This window comes from Opisthocomus hoazin, chromosome 5, assembly GCF_030867145.1.
Source record: "Opisthocomus hoazin isolate bOpiHoa1 chromosome 5, bOpiHoa1.hap1, whole genome shotgun sequence".
In the NCBI taxonomy this organism is placed as follows: Eukaryota; Metazoa; Chordata; class Aves; order Opisthocomiformes; family Opisthocomidae; genus Opisthocomus; species Opisthocomus hoazin.
This window is the reverse complement of record NC_134418.1, coordinates 29845763-29859142: the sequence shown is the minus strand read 5'-3', so window position 1 is coordinate 29859142 and position 13380 is coordinate 29845763. Positions and strand designations below refer to the sequence as shown.

Below are 13380 nucleotides of genomic sequence, written 5' to 3'. Positions count from 1 at the left end.
TTCCCTGAGAGCCTGGGTACACACGGCTGCCTAATGCAGGAGGCGTGAGTGGCCAGAGCTTGTGGAGAAGAGGTTGGCTGTGTAGACATGTGAGTTGTAACCACATGAGCCTGTCCAAGCCTGTGAGTCTCCCTGTTCTTTGGAAAGGAGCCTTGAAAGTAAAACAAGGGCCAGATGAAAACTGCTAATACTCAGCTCATTTTCATTGCTTTATAAATTTTTGATGTTAGCTTTTGATCTTGTTTCCTTCTAAGGTGCCAGTCTGAGATTCTTCATGGGCCAGTCTGACCAGGCTTTAAGTCTCAACAACCCCAGTCATGTGGAAGAGATTCCTTCTTAGATATGTACCAGGCAGACTTTATCCTTTGATTCTGTAAGTTTTGGCTCCTTTCTCCAAGTGACCAAATTTTGATTTTGCTAAGGAAAGCCATTGCATTGTCACCATTTTCTTAGAAGAGTTAATGCTTAAAAACGGAGAGGATCATAAATAAAGCGATCTCTTTCTGCTTGTTCATTTGGCTGTAGATATCTGGAATGAGAAAAGAATTTCAGTCTTACACAGTGTCAGGCTTAGAGTCTGCACTTGGTCGTGCACTAAGGCTGCAGAGAGCTGTAGGCTCGGCTCAGTGTCCAGATGAATGCGGAGACCTCAGGCACAGAAGATATCACTACACTTAGATAATCTAATAATATCTGCTGATTTACAACCCCCCCCTGCTCCCCGCTTAGGCTGTGATTTCAGTTTGTGTTTCCTGTAACACAGGTTTTCTGGTAGTACCCTGTGTTTGGATTACTGCTGTGGCCACTGGTAATCTATTACATGTATGTGTTGAAATATACAGTACAAAAGGCTTTGTGGAAAGACTGTTGTTGCAGGATGAAGCTCCCCAGAAACATATAAATTCAAACTTCTTGAGAAACCTGAGCTCTACAGCTCTCCATAGGGGCATGATGTGTCAGGTCTATTTGCTATGATTCTTCTGGGTTCCAGAACTAGTTTGGGAAACGACACCTGAAATATGGATTTCTCTCTATATAGGTGTTTTTTGTCGTTTGCCACCTGTATTGTAGCATGAATAGATCCACGTGTTTTGAACGATATAGATGCCTTGTGCTTCACAGGCCTTGGGATGTCCAGTGTGGGGCTGACATGATTGCATAGAGAGTAATTCCTCTGCTCCCAGCACACTTCTCATGCAGGCAGATCCCAGGGTCTCATCACATACATTTAACCAGATACTCAGCTGACTGTTCCAGACTTGTCCTTGTTCTTTCACAGCTGCACTGCCCCTTGCTTAGCAGCGAACAGGGCAACTGCTCAGTGTGTGCATTGCACATACTCCCTGCCTCTCAGTCTCCAGATGACTACCATCCTTTCTTCCTTGGACAGAAAAGGATCCTCACTGACAGATACTTCAGGTTTGATTCCAGCCTTGTGCCGCATTGACTGCAAAAACACCTAGACAGAATTATGGGTATAGAGGTACATGAACCTGGTGTGTTTCATAGGATCATAGAACAGTTTGTGTTGGAACGGACCGTATAGACCATCTAGTTCCACCCCCCTGCCATGGGCAGGGACACCTTCAACTAGACCAGGTTGCTCAGAGCTCCATCCAGCCTGGCCTTCAACACTTCCAGGGAGGGGGCATCCACAACTTCTCTGGGTAACCTGTGCCAGTGCCTCACCACCCTCAAAGTAAAGAATTTCTTCCTTATATCTAATCTAAATATACCCTCTTTCAGTTTAAAGCCGTTACCTCTTGTCCTGTCACTGTATTGATGGAGATTCTGACTTTTCCTACTGAGAAACCACTGTGAAGCTTTCTGAAAACCTCACTGGGTGATGGGGAACGAGCACCTGAAAGGAGACCCAAATTGTGTAGGGAGCAGATGATCAGGCTATGCTAACACACAGATTTGGTTATGTAAACACACACAGGGAACTAATGGGCAGCTGAAACTTCACCAGGCGAGACAATTTCAAGCCTGCAGATTTCTTACCATTTTTATTTTTCAGCACACTTTTTTCCCCCTCCTATGTTTATGGTTCTTTAACGCCCACGTTTCCTTAAATGGAATAACTCAGAAAAGAAATAGCACGGCGTTGCACGGAGGTGGTATTCTTGGGGGCCTGTCTCGATGAGGCAGGGTGTCTGGAGCTGATTTCTTTTATGCATGCTGTGAGAGCACTGCTGGCATCAGCATGTGAGCTTGTGTGGCTTGCACAGCTTGAGATTCAGATAGTTTCATTCACAGGGCGTCAGCAAGACCATGCTTAGCCAGGATGGAGACAAGAGATGAACAGATATTCTTGCAGGACAGGGGGCGAATACTGCATTTCACAGAACTTAAATTTGGTAATACATCAGTGGGTTTTCACCAGTAAAACTGACTGAGGGAGTCTTCTGTGCTCAAAATCTAAATCTGGACTCTGAATCATGAGCTATTCTTTAATGGCTCTTAATAAAGCAAAAGATGTGGTTTCAATCAAAATTTTTCTGGTGAAAAAATACCTCTCTTGTGATGACTACTTCTTGCTCTATTAATAATCAGATAAATTGATTTTGCTCTGAATTTGGTGCACAATAAAGTTTCTCCTTAGGCACAAGAAGCTAACTTCAAGAGTAGTAGCTACAGCAGGGGTTTTAGCTACAGCAGGTGTAAGTTCAAGGAAGCGGGGACCGACCACTGTCCTTTCGAATAGAAGAGGTGCCACTTTGACCTGCAGGTCTTGCTGTGCATCTTACCTATGGGATTTTAGTGTTGTGAAATACATGCCTCTGGTCAACCAAAACAGCTCTAAAAATTAATGAGATGCACACACAGGCGAATCATTTTTCTGGGGAGAGCGGGGAGGGCAATGGGAGCAGACCCCAGAAAAGGCTGTGAATGCAGTAGGGGCCGCAGGAGGAAACTGCCAATTGGCCCGTGTCGGGTATACGAGAGAAAGTTACGGCTGAGCGGGACCGGGATTACCAGAAGTTTAGCACTCGGCTCTGTGCTTCCCATCCTCCACCAAGCCGCAGGATAATAGCGCAGTGCGTGTGTGTGTCACGTTAAATTTATCAGGCATTACCACTTGTAGTCAGTGGTTCTCATGGGAAAGGCTCTGTTGCCCCGGTGAGTAGGAAATGTCTCAGAAACCCAGTGCATTGAGAGTACGTGTCAATTGTTTCCTTCCAGGCGCTTTGGGAAGGGAGCCTAGAAGTTTATCTCAGCATTTGCAACAATATAAACAGATGCCAAGCACTTCAAGTATGCAGAAAAGGAAAATGTCTTGCTTGGCCTCCCTGAACAGACTGGAAGGTAGAGGGAGGGAAGACAAAAAGCAACACTAAAGAGGTCTCTCTCTTGCAGAATAGGGAAAACCAGCTAGATAATGCAGATGTTTGCCTGAGTGTATACAACTTTTTTCATATCACCAAAATCTGTACTGTGCACACGTGGTCAAAAGATTAAAGAGATTGTCCAGTTCTGTTGGCAGCATATTAAAGTATTAAGACTACAGGCTTACTATGATGTATTTCCATTATTAAGCTGACCGCAGAATTAAAGTGATTCAAAGGAGTATGTTGTTTTAATACAGATACCGGAATCGCCCCATCCTTTTGCATCTGGATTTTGGATGTGATCTTGGCTGTAAGAATGCCTTCGGAACGGCTACTGCTGCCCTGGCTGTCCCAGGGCCACCCCTGCCCTACGGCTCCTGCTTGTGCTCAGAGAAGATTTCCCCTTCTCTGTCCCTACGCATCATTTATGCCATCTGCCATGTTAAAGCTGATATTTGCAGTTGCTGGAATAGCTTTCCTGGTTTCCTTTGGCACAGTAGAGCTAAATGATGTCTTCAGGTGTTATCTGTAAGATCTTGCTGCAGACGTCTCTGACTTTGGCACTGTGGCTCTGCCCGTTCCCTCTGTGGTGTGAGCCCGTTTCTCAAAACTCGTGGTGCTGGCATGCTGGGCTGGAGGCAGCACGTGCAGGTCCCTTTTCTTCTGTCACTGTTGTGCTGCCTGATTTTGGACCTTGCTCGACCGCGGATTTCTGTTTCGTTTTTTGTCCCGCTCCCTGAGATGGCAAGTTATTAGTGTCTGGTACTGTACCGGACAGTTGTACAGCTGTGGCGCCCGGCAGCAGCAGGAGATGCACATGCAGTAGTGAAGTTTTAATGCCTCAGATAATACTGGCTAAAAAGTAACTGTAACTTCACTTGGAGAGATTTTCAGTAACCCTTTATAGCTGTTAGGTTATCTCTTGATATCATAGACAATATATATCTTTGTATCTGTATATTCATTTTATTTATTTAGTATGATCTGTGTAGTTACCGCCAGTACATAAACTTGAGCTTACTGTAGCACTCTCACCACCAGAACGATGATGTGATTCATTTCAGGGCCATCACAGGCACTGTCACAGCATTGTGTCTGTGAGGGAGAGGGGAATTTCCTTATAAGCCTCCACTTTCTATTACAATTTCAACATAACATATTAATTTAGAGCCAAAATGTATCACACGTAGTGCCAGTCTGGGGATGAACATGTTTTTTCTAGTGATCTATTGGAGAAAATTTTTTTTTTTCCATTTTGTTGGTCTTTGAGAATTAAGAATGCAGTATTTAAGAAGCCTTGTTCAGATGCTTTTTCATACTTGTGTAACTCAACAACAGCATGCATTTAAAATTTCTAGTTTGTCCTCTGTGTTTGCTTTTCAAAGGAGCTACTGCTGGAGATCTGTATACCTCAGTAGTCTTGCTGAGCTATAGAGCATGTATGTAGATGAGTGTGTGAAAGTGTAATACGCATAGGGCATGAGCTATTTCTAGAAGTTTTTGGCCCCATCCTTGCATACAGCTCATCATGCCGTTATTTGCAAAGCCCTTGGGGAGCTCAGTTACCTATTTAAAAGTTGCTATCAAGGAGGGCCACTCTGGGCAAGCAGCTTTTTAAGAGACCACACATGCTTTCTCAGTATGAAAATTCACATGCAAAAAAGGTGAAGGGCTCTCCAGACTTCCCAGCTGGCCTCAAGAGCTCATGGAATTTGAAATGGCAAATGCAGGGCTGTTTTTCATTGAAAAGTCAGTTTGATACAGAAATGGGCTATTTTGTGCCTAAATTTTCAGTTGTTCAGTCACAAAGATTGAATTTATCATAACAAGGAATGAGAGACACGTGTTCAGCAGTGAAGTTAATTGCTGGCTGGAGACTCTGGCTTTGCTGTTGCACTGACATTTCCAGAGCAGCTTCCCATGTCTTGCAAATAGCTGGTAATGTTGCTGAAAAGCAAGTAGCTTTCAGGTGAAAGGAAAGAGCAGTGTGTGCTCTGTAATGAGGGAAAACTAGTGGGGAAGCCTCGGTGGCAAGGGCCAGTTTACTCTAACTTTCTAAAGTGCATGACTGTTTCATCAAGTGAAGCCTGACTTTTGTTACTCGCTTGACCTATTCCCTTTTGCTCAGCTATAAGAATTACGGCTGCTGCAAAAGAGAGGTGGACGCAGGTCTGAGCTGCACGGGGAGCTGTTGTAGAGCTCTGTGTCCGGTGGCACAGAAGCCCCTCTGGCGTTGGATGCTGTCACCGTCATTTTGTTGGGTGCCCCCACCCATTTGGGAGAAGGTCCTCTGGTTTCAGGAGTGATGTGATTTCGCATTGTGGAGTGCATTTCAAGAGAGTGTTTTGGCTGAATATCTTATGTGGGGAGATACGTGGAGTCAGGACTGCGGGGTATCTTATCTGTGCTTCTTGCTCAAAGCCACAGCAGTCACGGAGGCTGGGACCTGAAGGCTGTTTTTCGGGGTTCTCCCCTCTCTCTGGGGAGGCACCGCCAAATGAGTTGGGGTGGCACAGTGCTGCAGGATGGAGTGCGGCTCTCCAAAATCTGAGCCTGTGCCTTGGATATGTCAGCTGGTATGCTCGCATGTGGTTTTAATAGCCATGCATTCATGCAAGGTGTAAGCATATGCTAAGAATAGATGGATGTGAGGTGCCCGAGACAGTGACTCGGCAGAGGGACAGCTCTGCAGAAACGCTCCGCTGTGAGCAGAAGTAAATGACTGTACCTACAGATAAATACATTTGTTCTAACGTGCCTTTGCGGCTCATTCAGATAAACGTGCTTCAGTTAGTAACCGGGCATGTGGGTTTATCTTAAACTTTCTGCTTGGCTACACTGAGACAAGAGTGAGGAAACCGAATTTGGTCATCAGCATAGAATACAGCTATTATTTGTCAAGAGTTAAATCTGAAGGGAATGTTTTTAAAGCTTACAGTGAGATGTCTGAATTATCTGGGCACAGAAAAAGACATGCAAATGCATTCTATAAGCACAAGGAAAGATGTTTATCCAAAGTTGGTAGAAGTGCACAAAGCCTTGAAAATAAAACATTTTTATCAAACTCATCAAAAAGACATAACAATTGGCAAATGTAGTTGAAGTACTTTAGTTTGAAATGAAAGCCTATACGAAAGGGAAAAGGCGTGCTTTGTGTTTATAGTCAGCATATTAAATTTGGCACTTTCTCTTTTACTAAATTTTTATTTTGGAAAGAGTCAGGTACTTAGGAGTTTACAGTAACTTATATTAGTAGTGCTTCCTCATCTGCTGTGTTATAATAATACCCTAATGGTACTCTGACACTTGTTATACAATGGACTGCATAGTCAAGTGATGTCAGTTTTGTTGCTCTAAGCTCTGCAATTGAGCTGGATCAATTTGCACAAGGTAGGTGTGAAGTCCAGCCGATGTATTTGGTAAAACAAATGGAAAAATTAATGTAGAATGTTTTTGAAGAGCACTGTATTCAGTATTGCAAAATGAGTATGATGGCCTTCTGTGGTTTTTATTTGTGAAGGAGTCACAAGGACGGAATAATTATCAGAGAGTCTGCACTAGAATGCACTCTCAGAAATGACTCTGTAAAAAGTACTTTTCCAAATGGTAGCTAAAGAGCTCCTAGCTCATGTTTGGAGACAAGAAACATAGTGCTAACTATAGTTACACCAGCAAAGAAAGATACTTTGCTTTCCTGTCGGAATGAAACGTGGCATGAACTGTACTGGCCAGTGATGCACAAACTATATGCAGTCAAAGTTAATATTTGCTGTGCTTGTGTTCCCTAGGTCATCACACTATTTACATTGGGGTCCATGTGCCGAAGAGCTATAGGAGAAGGAGGCGTCATAGGAGAAGACCTGGACATAAAGAAAAGAAAGAAAAGGAGAAAATCTCTGAGAACTACTCTGACAAATCAGACGTAGAAAACGCTGATGAGACAAGCAGCAGCATCCTTAAACCACTCAGTAAGTACTGGTTTCAGTTGTCACTTACTACAATGGTCTGTTGTCTAGTGACCTGCTCCTGATCTGATCATGGAGGAGGAAACTGGATCCACGAACACAGTCATCTCAGGTTGCAAGGTTGGAGTAGTCTTAGCCAGTTGCTGTTGAATGGTTGCTGTGGCTTGGAAGAGGCACAGACCGGAGCAGACATTTCATCCCTCTGTATCAACTGAGTTTGCTCCTGAGCTAATGCCAGCCAGGTACAGGCCAAATTTTAAAAAGCAATTTGACACTGTGTGTAAAGAGATAGCAAGGAAACACAAAGACTGAGTAGATGCCTGGACAGATTTATTGCAGCTTCTGCCCTGGTGCTCAGCATGTGCCCCCTCTCTAGAATTCATGCACCCCGCGGTTTCAGCTAGAAACAGTCTCATAGGAGCAGGTTGATGAGAAGCACCAAGACCACTGCTATAGGAAGCATACCTGCTTGGGATTTGGCTTCATTGTATCCAGAACTTGTGGTGCTAATAAGTCTTTCCCCTTCAGTGATTAACCAGTATTAAGTTTTGTGAACAAAAAGAAGAATAAAGTGCAGCATTACTGTGTGTTTGAGTATCTGTAGGGGTTGAATATCTGAATTTTGATGGGCAGATGAGGTCTGGTTTGGATGCCTTGTATCTCAATTTGTACTGAAATTGTTGACCAGAGGAGAGAGGTCTTTATCTAGTGTCATCACTATGCAGCTCTTCAGTACCATCGTAGAAGACTGTGATAAAGTCCCATTCGTCTTGCTGTCTTCTCTGTTGGCCTCAAGCTTGTTCTGAAATCTGGGGGATGGCTGCTTAAATAGACGTGGGAGAGAGATGCTGACAGCCTGCTAAAATGGAAACATGCTAACAAGGTTTGAATATAGAAGAACAGCCCAGGGTATGATATAGCTCAGATTATTGAAGCTGATTACAGATGGCTGGAGTTTCATTAAAAGAGCTTGTTTGTAAGTGGGAAAATGCTTCCTGTGCGAGAGAGGCAGAGAGAGAGAGAGAAAGAGAATCAAGCAGGGGTCATATGACCTGATCTTTGATTGAAGAAATAGGCGAATTTTTCATTTTGAAATTACGTTGCTGGATAATTGCTGCACATAAAGATAGTAATATGGGATCAGATCAATCATGTCTTTAGCCCAGGGCCTGTTACTCTTGGTCAAGGGAGCAGCAACTGGAAAGGAAGGCAAGTCACAAAGTCTGTTTGCTCTTCGTAGGTGTAGTTCCCTAGTTGTCCTGGGGAAATTTTCTTGTCTGTGCTCAGAAACCAGGAGTTGGTTTTACACAGAAATACGTAATTACTTGTCTTCAAGAGCTCTAGATATTTTACATTTAATTTTTATATTTACATCTCTGTTCTTCTTTGGTGTGCAAGTGACCAGATCTGTAGAAATTCCTTTTTAGCTTCTGGATGTATCGATATCCTAGGGAAATCATTTCCACAGGCTAGTTGTGCCAGTAGCCGAAAACCTATTTATTCCATCAGGTTTTGATTTTCTGCCTTTCATTTTGTTCATCATTGTTTCTGTTTTGTGTAATTTGAGAAAGGGTTAATGGTATTTTTTCCTCTGTTGTTTTGACAGGTTAGTAAGTTCTTGTCTCTCCTACTCTGTATCTGCATGTAAAAATGTGCAGTCTTTTCATCTCTCTCTATCTGAGAATTTTCTCATAGACATTTCCACCCTGACCTGTTTGCACTACGTATTTTTGGAATGGGATCACTTAAATACCACACAATATTCCAGGTGTCCTGTGCAGTAACATTAATACTACATAATTTGTAACTTTCTGTATTGTTCACTGTCTCATGTATCCAGATACTTTACCAGGTTCTTGTAGGGACTTGCTGTTCTGCACTGGTGGCCAGATCTTTTTACAAGCTGATGCAGTTAATTTAGAAAACTGTAAAGGATAGGAGTAGTTCAGATTACTGTCTTGAATTTCCAAACATTGAATTACATGTTGCCTCATCTCCCCAGGTTTTTTCCCTTCTGAAACTCTTGTCTTTCATAGGTGACCTGAATTATTTGTTAATACACTTTTTTTGCTTGCTAACAACCCTTTCTTCTCTAGTTCCACGTATGTAGTAACGCCAGGCTTCCTTCAGAAATTTCTGCTCTTCCATTTTTAACACTCTCCATCATTTACAATCGGCTATTCATTTCCATTTTGGTTTCTGTCTTTTAGGTGGTTGCCAGTCTGAGACAGTTGTTAGGTGTTCAGACTGTGCCAGCTGTAGATGTCTCTTACTGGAACTTTGATGAAGGCTTTTTGAGGGTCTGAATGCCTTATGTGCGCCATGTGTCCAGCTGCTGTGTTTACTCTTAGTTATGGCAAGTATGTCCAAGAGAGGACCACTTCTCTTCAGACAAAGAAAAGGGTGCCTTGATAGCTTAGTCTGATATGCATTACTGGCAATCATGGCAAGAAATCTCAGTTACAGCGCTGGGATTTTTTTCAATCTTCATCTATTATTTGTAAATGAGTTAGAGGTACATGGCTCAAATTCAGTTTCAAAAGAGTGCTAAGAATGTTAGAAACAAAGAATTGGGGAATTTTGAACAGCAATTTTAATGGAGTTGGGAGAAAGCTGAAATTTAGTATCTCATACATTTGAGACAGCTGTCAAAAGACAGTATGTGGCACAAGAAGTGGAAGTACCTGTTAGGACAACCCTGTGGTTAAGTGGAGTGAGACAGAGTGAAGGCAATTGCTATGGAGTAGGGGTGCCAGTTGGCCAGTGGAGAAGAATTGGCTGCATTGTGAGTTTTGGATTTTGCTTTTCTTCTTCGAAGGGGGGGAAAAAGTAGCAGAAACAGAGCAAGAAGTGAAGTGCAGAGCATGGAGACAACCAGAGAGTGAGCATCAGTCTAACATGCTTGAGGTCAATTTACAGGAATGGACGATTATAAAGGGACTGTATCTGTCATAGCTAGGCCAGCTCTGCAGGGGCTTGTTGGATGTGCATGTGGGGTACGCAGTGTTTCCACGGCATCAGAAGAGGAGAAAAAATAATAAGTGCTGGACACCAAGGAAAGAGGGAATCCTGAGCCCGCTGTGCCCTCTTGCGCAGCTCAGCGCCTTTCTCGTGAAGGGACCCAAGAATAGAAGAGCAAGGGTGTCGCAGTTCCCAGGATTAAGGACTGCTGGGACACGTGTGTTAATGACCGTTGCATAACACTGCTTCGCGTGATGGCTGGCTGTAACCAGGAACTCCGCTCGCCATTAAAAAACGGGATTGGATTCACGCACGCTTCAGGTACCCACCGGAGACTGAGGCTCAATGAATGCAGTGTAGGACGCTGCCTTCAGAAAGGCTGCAGAGAAAGGCATACAATAGATGTATGCAAATTTAATTAGATAATAAAATGATAGTGCAGTTTATGTTGTTAATGATGAGATGAAGGGACTGAACTGGATGACGCTGCAGTCTTTTGCTTAGAATTGAAAGATTTCGGATTCCTGTATTCTGTTTTGTTAACCATGGTTTAAAGAATGCAAACTCCAATTTTATACAAAGAAAACCAGAACATCTTGAGGAAAGCTTCAGTGCATCTCAGCCTATAAAATCAAGAATTTACATAACTCCTTCTCTTTGTTGATTTTTGCAGTTGTTAACTTGGCCAAGTATTAGACATTGTCAGTTTAGCTTTTATGTAATTCATAGTTTATTTCATCTTCATTTATAAGGACAAGCATATAAAGTTTGATTTGGAAAATCTTTAATAACTTAACTGTTAAAATAGTTCCTAGATGTTTAGGAAATTACTTGATTTGTTTCCATTATACTGAGAGCTTTATTTTTACTGAGTAGAAAGCTTAAGCCAGCTTTGATTTGATACATCACTTCTATTTCTTGATCTGTCCCTAAGAACTGTGAAGCGTAAACCTAGATGTCTTACCTGAAGGTGATTTCTCAGCTTCTTTGGTGAAAACTGTGCAATCGGATTTTGACCAAATCTGGATTCGACTCACCAGGTCAAACTGCTTGTCCCACATCAAGTGAACCTGATGAAGCATGTCTGTGGATACAGGCAAGAGAGTAAACAGGTCCAGAAAAGCAAACCTTCCCTATAAAAGTTTTCTTCCACTTCAGAACTGCTCTAGCTGAACTTCTGTATTTGGGAATGGGTGCAGCCTGGAAATGTCAGTCCTTTTTTTTTTATCTGTGTCCAGTTCAGTCAAACAAGCCAAACCCTGGTCGCTTATAAACAACCTTCAGCTCTCCCATCTGGAGAGAGTTAGTGAAATTGAACGTGTACAGATATGTTTTATCCTAAGTAAATTATTGCTTGGGAAAGATGCCTCCTTCCAAAATCCAGACAGGGATATTCTCTGATACACTGAGGAGGAGGCTTGAAGGCAATGTTCCCTCTGCAGAGCCCTTTCAGTATATTCCAGGCCTGCAGGGCTGTCTTTGCGCTCGGAGAGAAAATTGGAGTTCACACCCTTGTTCTCAGGCAGGACTGCTGACACTGGTGCTACCTGAAAAGTGGCTTCCTTTAACCACAGACTATTACAAATACATGTTCCAGGTGAAGTGTAGCAGCACCTTATTTCTAAAAGCACCTGCTTTAGCCAGCCTGGCCCTGGTTTCCACTTATAACCAGTAAGAAGGAAACAGTTTTCAGCAGTGGTTATTCTGCACCATCCGTGAAGCTGGCATACAAGTATTTTTGAGGTTAAAAAAAAACAAATTATTGTATTACTAGTAAGTGGGCTTTAAATACCCTCCTATCTGTGTTTTAGGTAGACAAGAAGAGCTGGAGAACAGATGAAGATTTATGCTGTCAGAACGCTGCAGAAGGAGAAGGATAGCATATTGAGAGACAATGAGTAAAATGGGGTTTTCAGAGGGAAGGTTTAATGATTTCTGTAGTGCTGATGGCTGGAGTATTGGCCCACTAGTATTTTTGGGCATATTCAGTTGGTCTGTAATTAGCTATGGTTAATACACTTAGTGGGGTGAATGAAGGACTCAGCTGGCCAGAGAAGACAGTTGATGGTGGAAAGCCACAGGAGGTTTGTCAGCTGGCATGGGTAGAGGTGTCAAGCCTAGTTCTGCCTTCTCAGGTCAGCCGATTGCTTATTTCAATATGAAGTAGATGGTGTAGTTTGCTGTTACTTGCAGGGGACGAGACAAAGGAGGAACAAGGAAGGCAGATACAAGTTTATTCTTTGGGATGGGCTGCTATCTGCATCCATTTCCCTCTTCCTCTTTCTTTGCTACAGACATGGAGATTTTCCCATGAGGAAGTGCATTTCTGCTTGATCTGGGAAGGGGTGTCTTCTCATGATCTGGTTGCCCTCCAGATTAATTTGGCTCACCTCCCTGACTCAGACCTGATGAAATCATGTTGCATGGCATGTGCTGTCATAGCAGGCAACAGGTAGACGCTGTGTTTACGTACACAGCAGTATGAGGTGTTCTGCAGAGACGCCTGTGCTTGTGCAGAACTTGCTTGGGTTGTCCTTGGCCTGGCCCAGCTCCGTGCCCCTTAGACATGCAGCACGTGCAGGAGGTACATGTTAACGAAGATACAAATCTCTATTTTGAAACTGATAGCGCGTTAAGAGCAGAAGTGCTTGAAATACAAGGTACAGACTCGGGCTGATGTGAGCAATTACCATGTCAGAAGAAACAGAAGTAGAAAAATGTATGATTCTTTGACAGAATGGAAATTCTCATCTTTGTTCAGTTGATGCCCCATCCCTGGAACTGTTCAGGGCCAGGTAGGATGGGACTTTGAGCAACCTGGTGTAGTGGAAGGTGTCCCTGCCCATGGCAGGGGGGTTGGAACGAGAAGATCTTTAAGGTCCCTTCCAACACAAACCATTGTATGATTCCATGATCTGTGTGTGGCCTGCAGTTACTGGAAGGTAAGAAACTCTCTGTGGGTATTTGTGACTCTGAATTCAGTGGCTGGGGTAAAAGTCCTTTTGTAGACAAAGATGATTCCAAGCAAATGGAGAGCGACAAGCCCAAAATATGAAATACCTGTCCCTTTCCAAAATATCTTGGGGAATTTCATGTGTAGTCAAGGACTAGTATTGTAAGCT

The 13380-nt window shown here is 43.1% G+C and overlaps 1 protein-coding gene across 6 annotated transcripts in view; it reads left to right on the top strand.

Moving 5' to 3' along the window:
• SLC4A4 (solute carrier family 4 member 4) overlaps positions 1 to 13380 on the top strand; it is a 240596-nt gene that overhangs the window by 85087 nt on the left and 142129 nt on the right. For all 6 annotated transcript variants that reach the window (XM_075420783.1, XM_075420785.1, XM_075420784.1 and 3 more), the window contains one exon: positions 7121 to 7300. In XM_075420783.1, coding sequence (XP_075276898.1) covers positions 7121 to 7300 — 180 coding nt within the window. The remainder of the gene's footprint in view (positions 1 to 7120; positions 7301 to 13380) is intronic.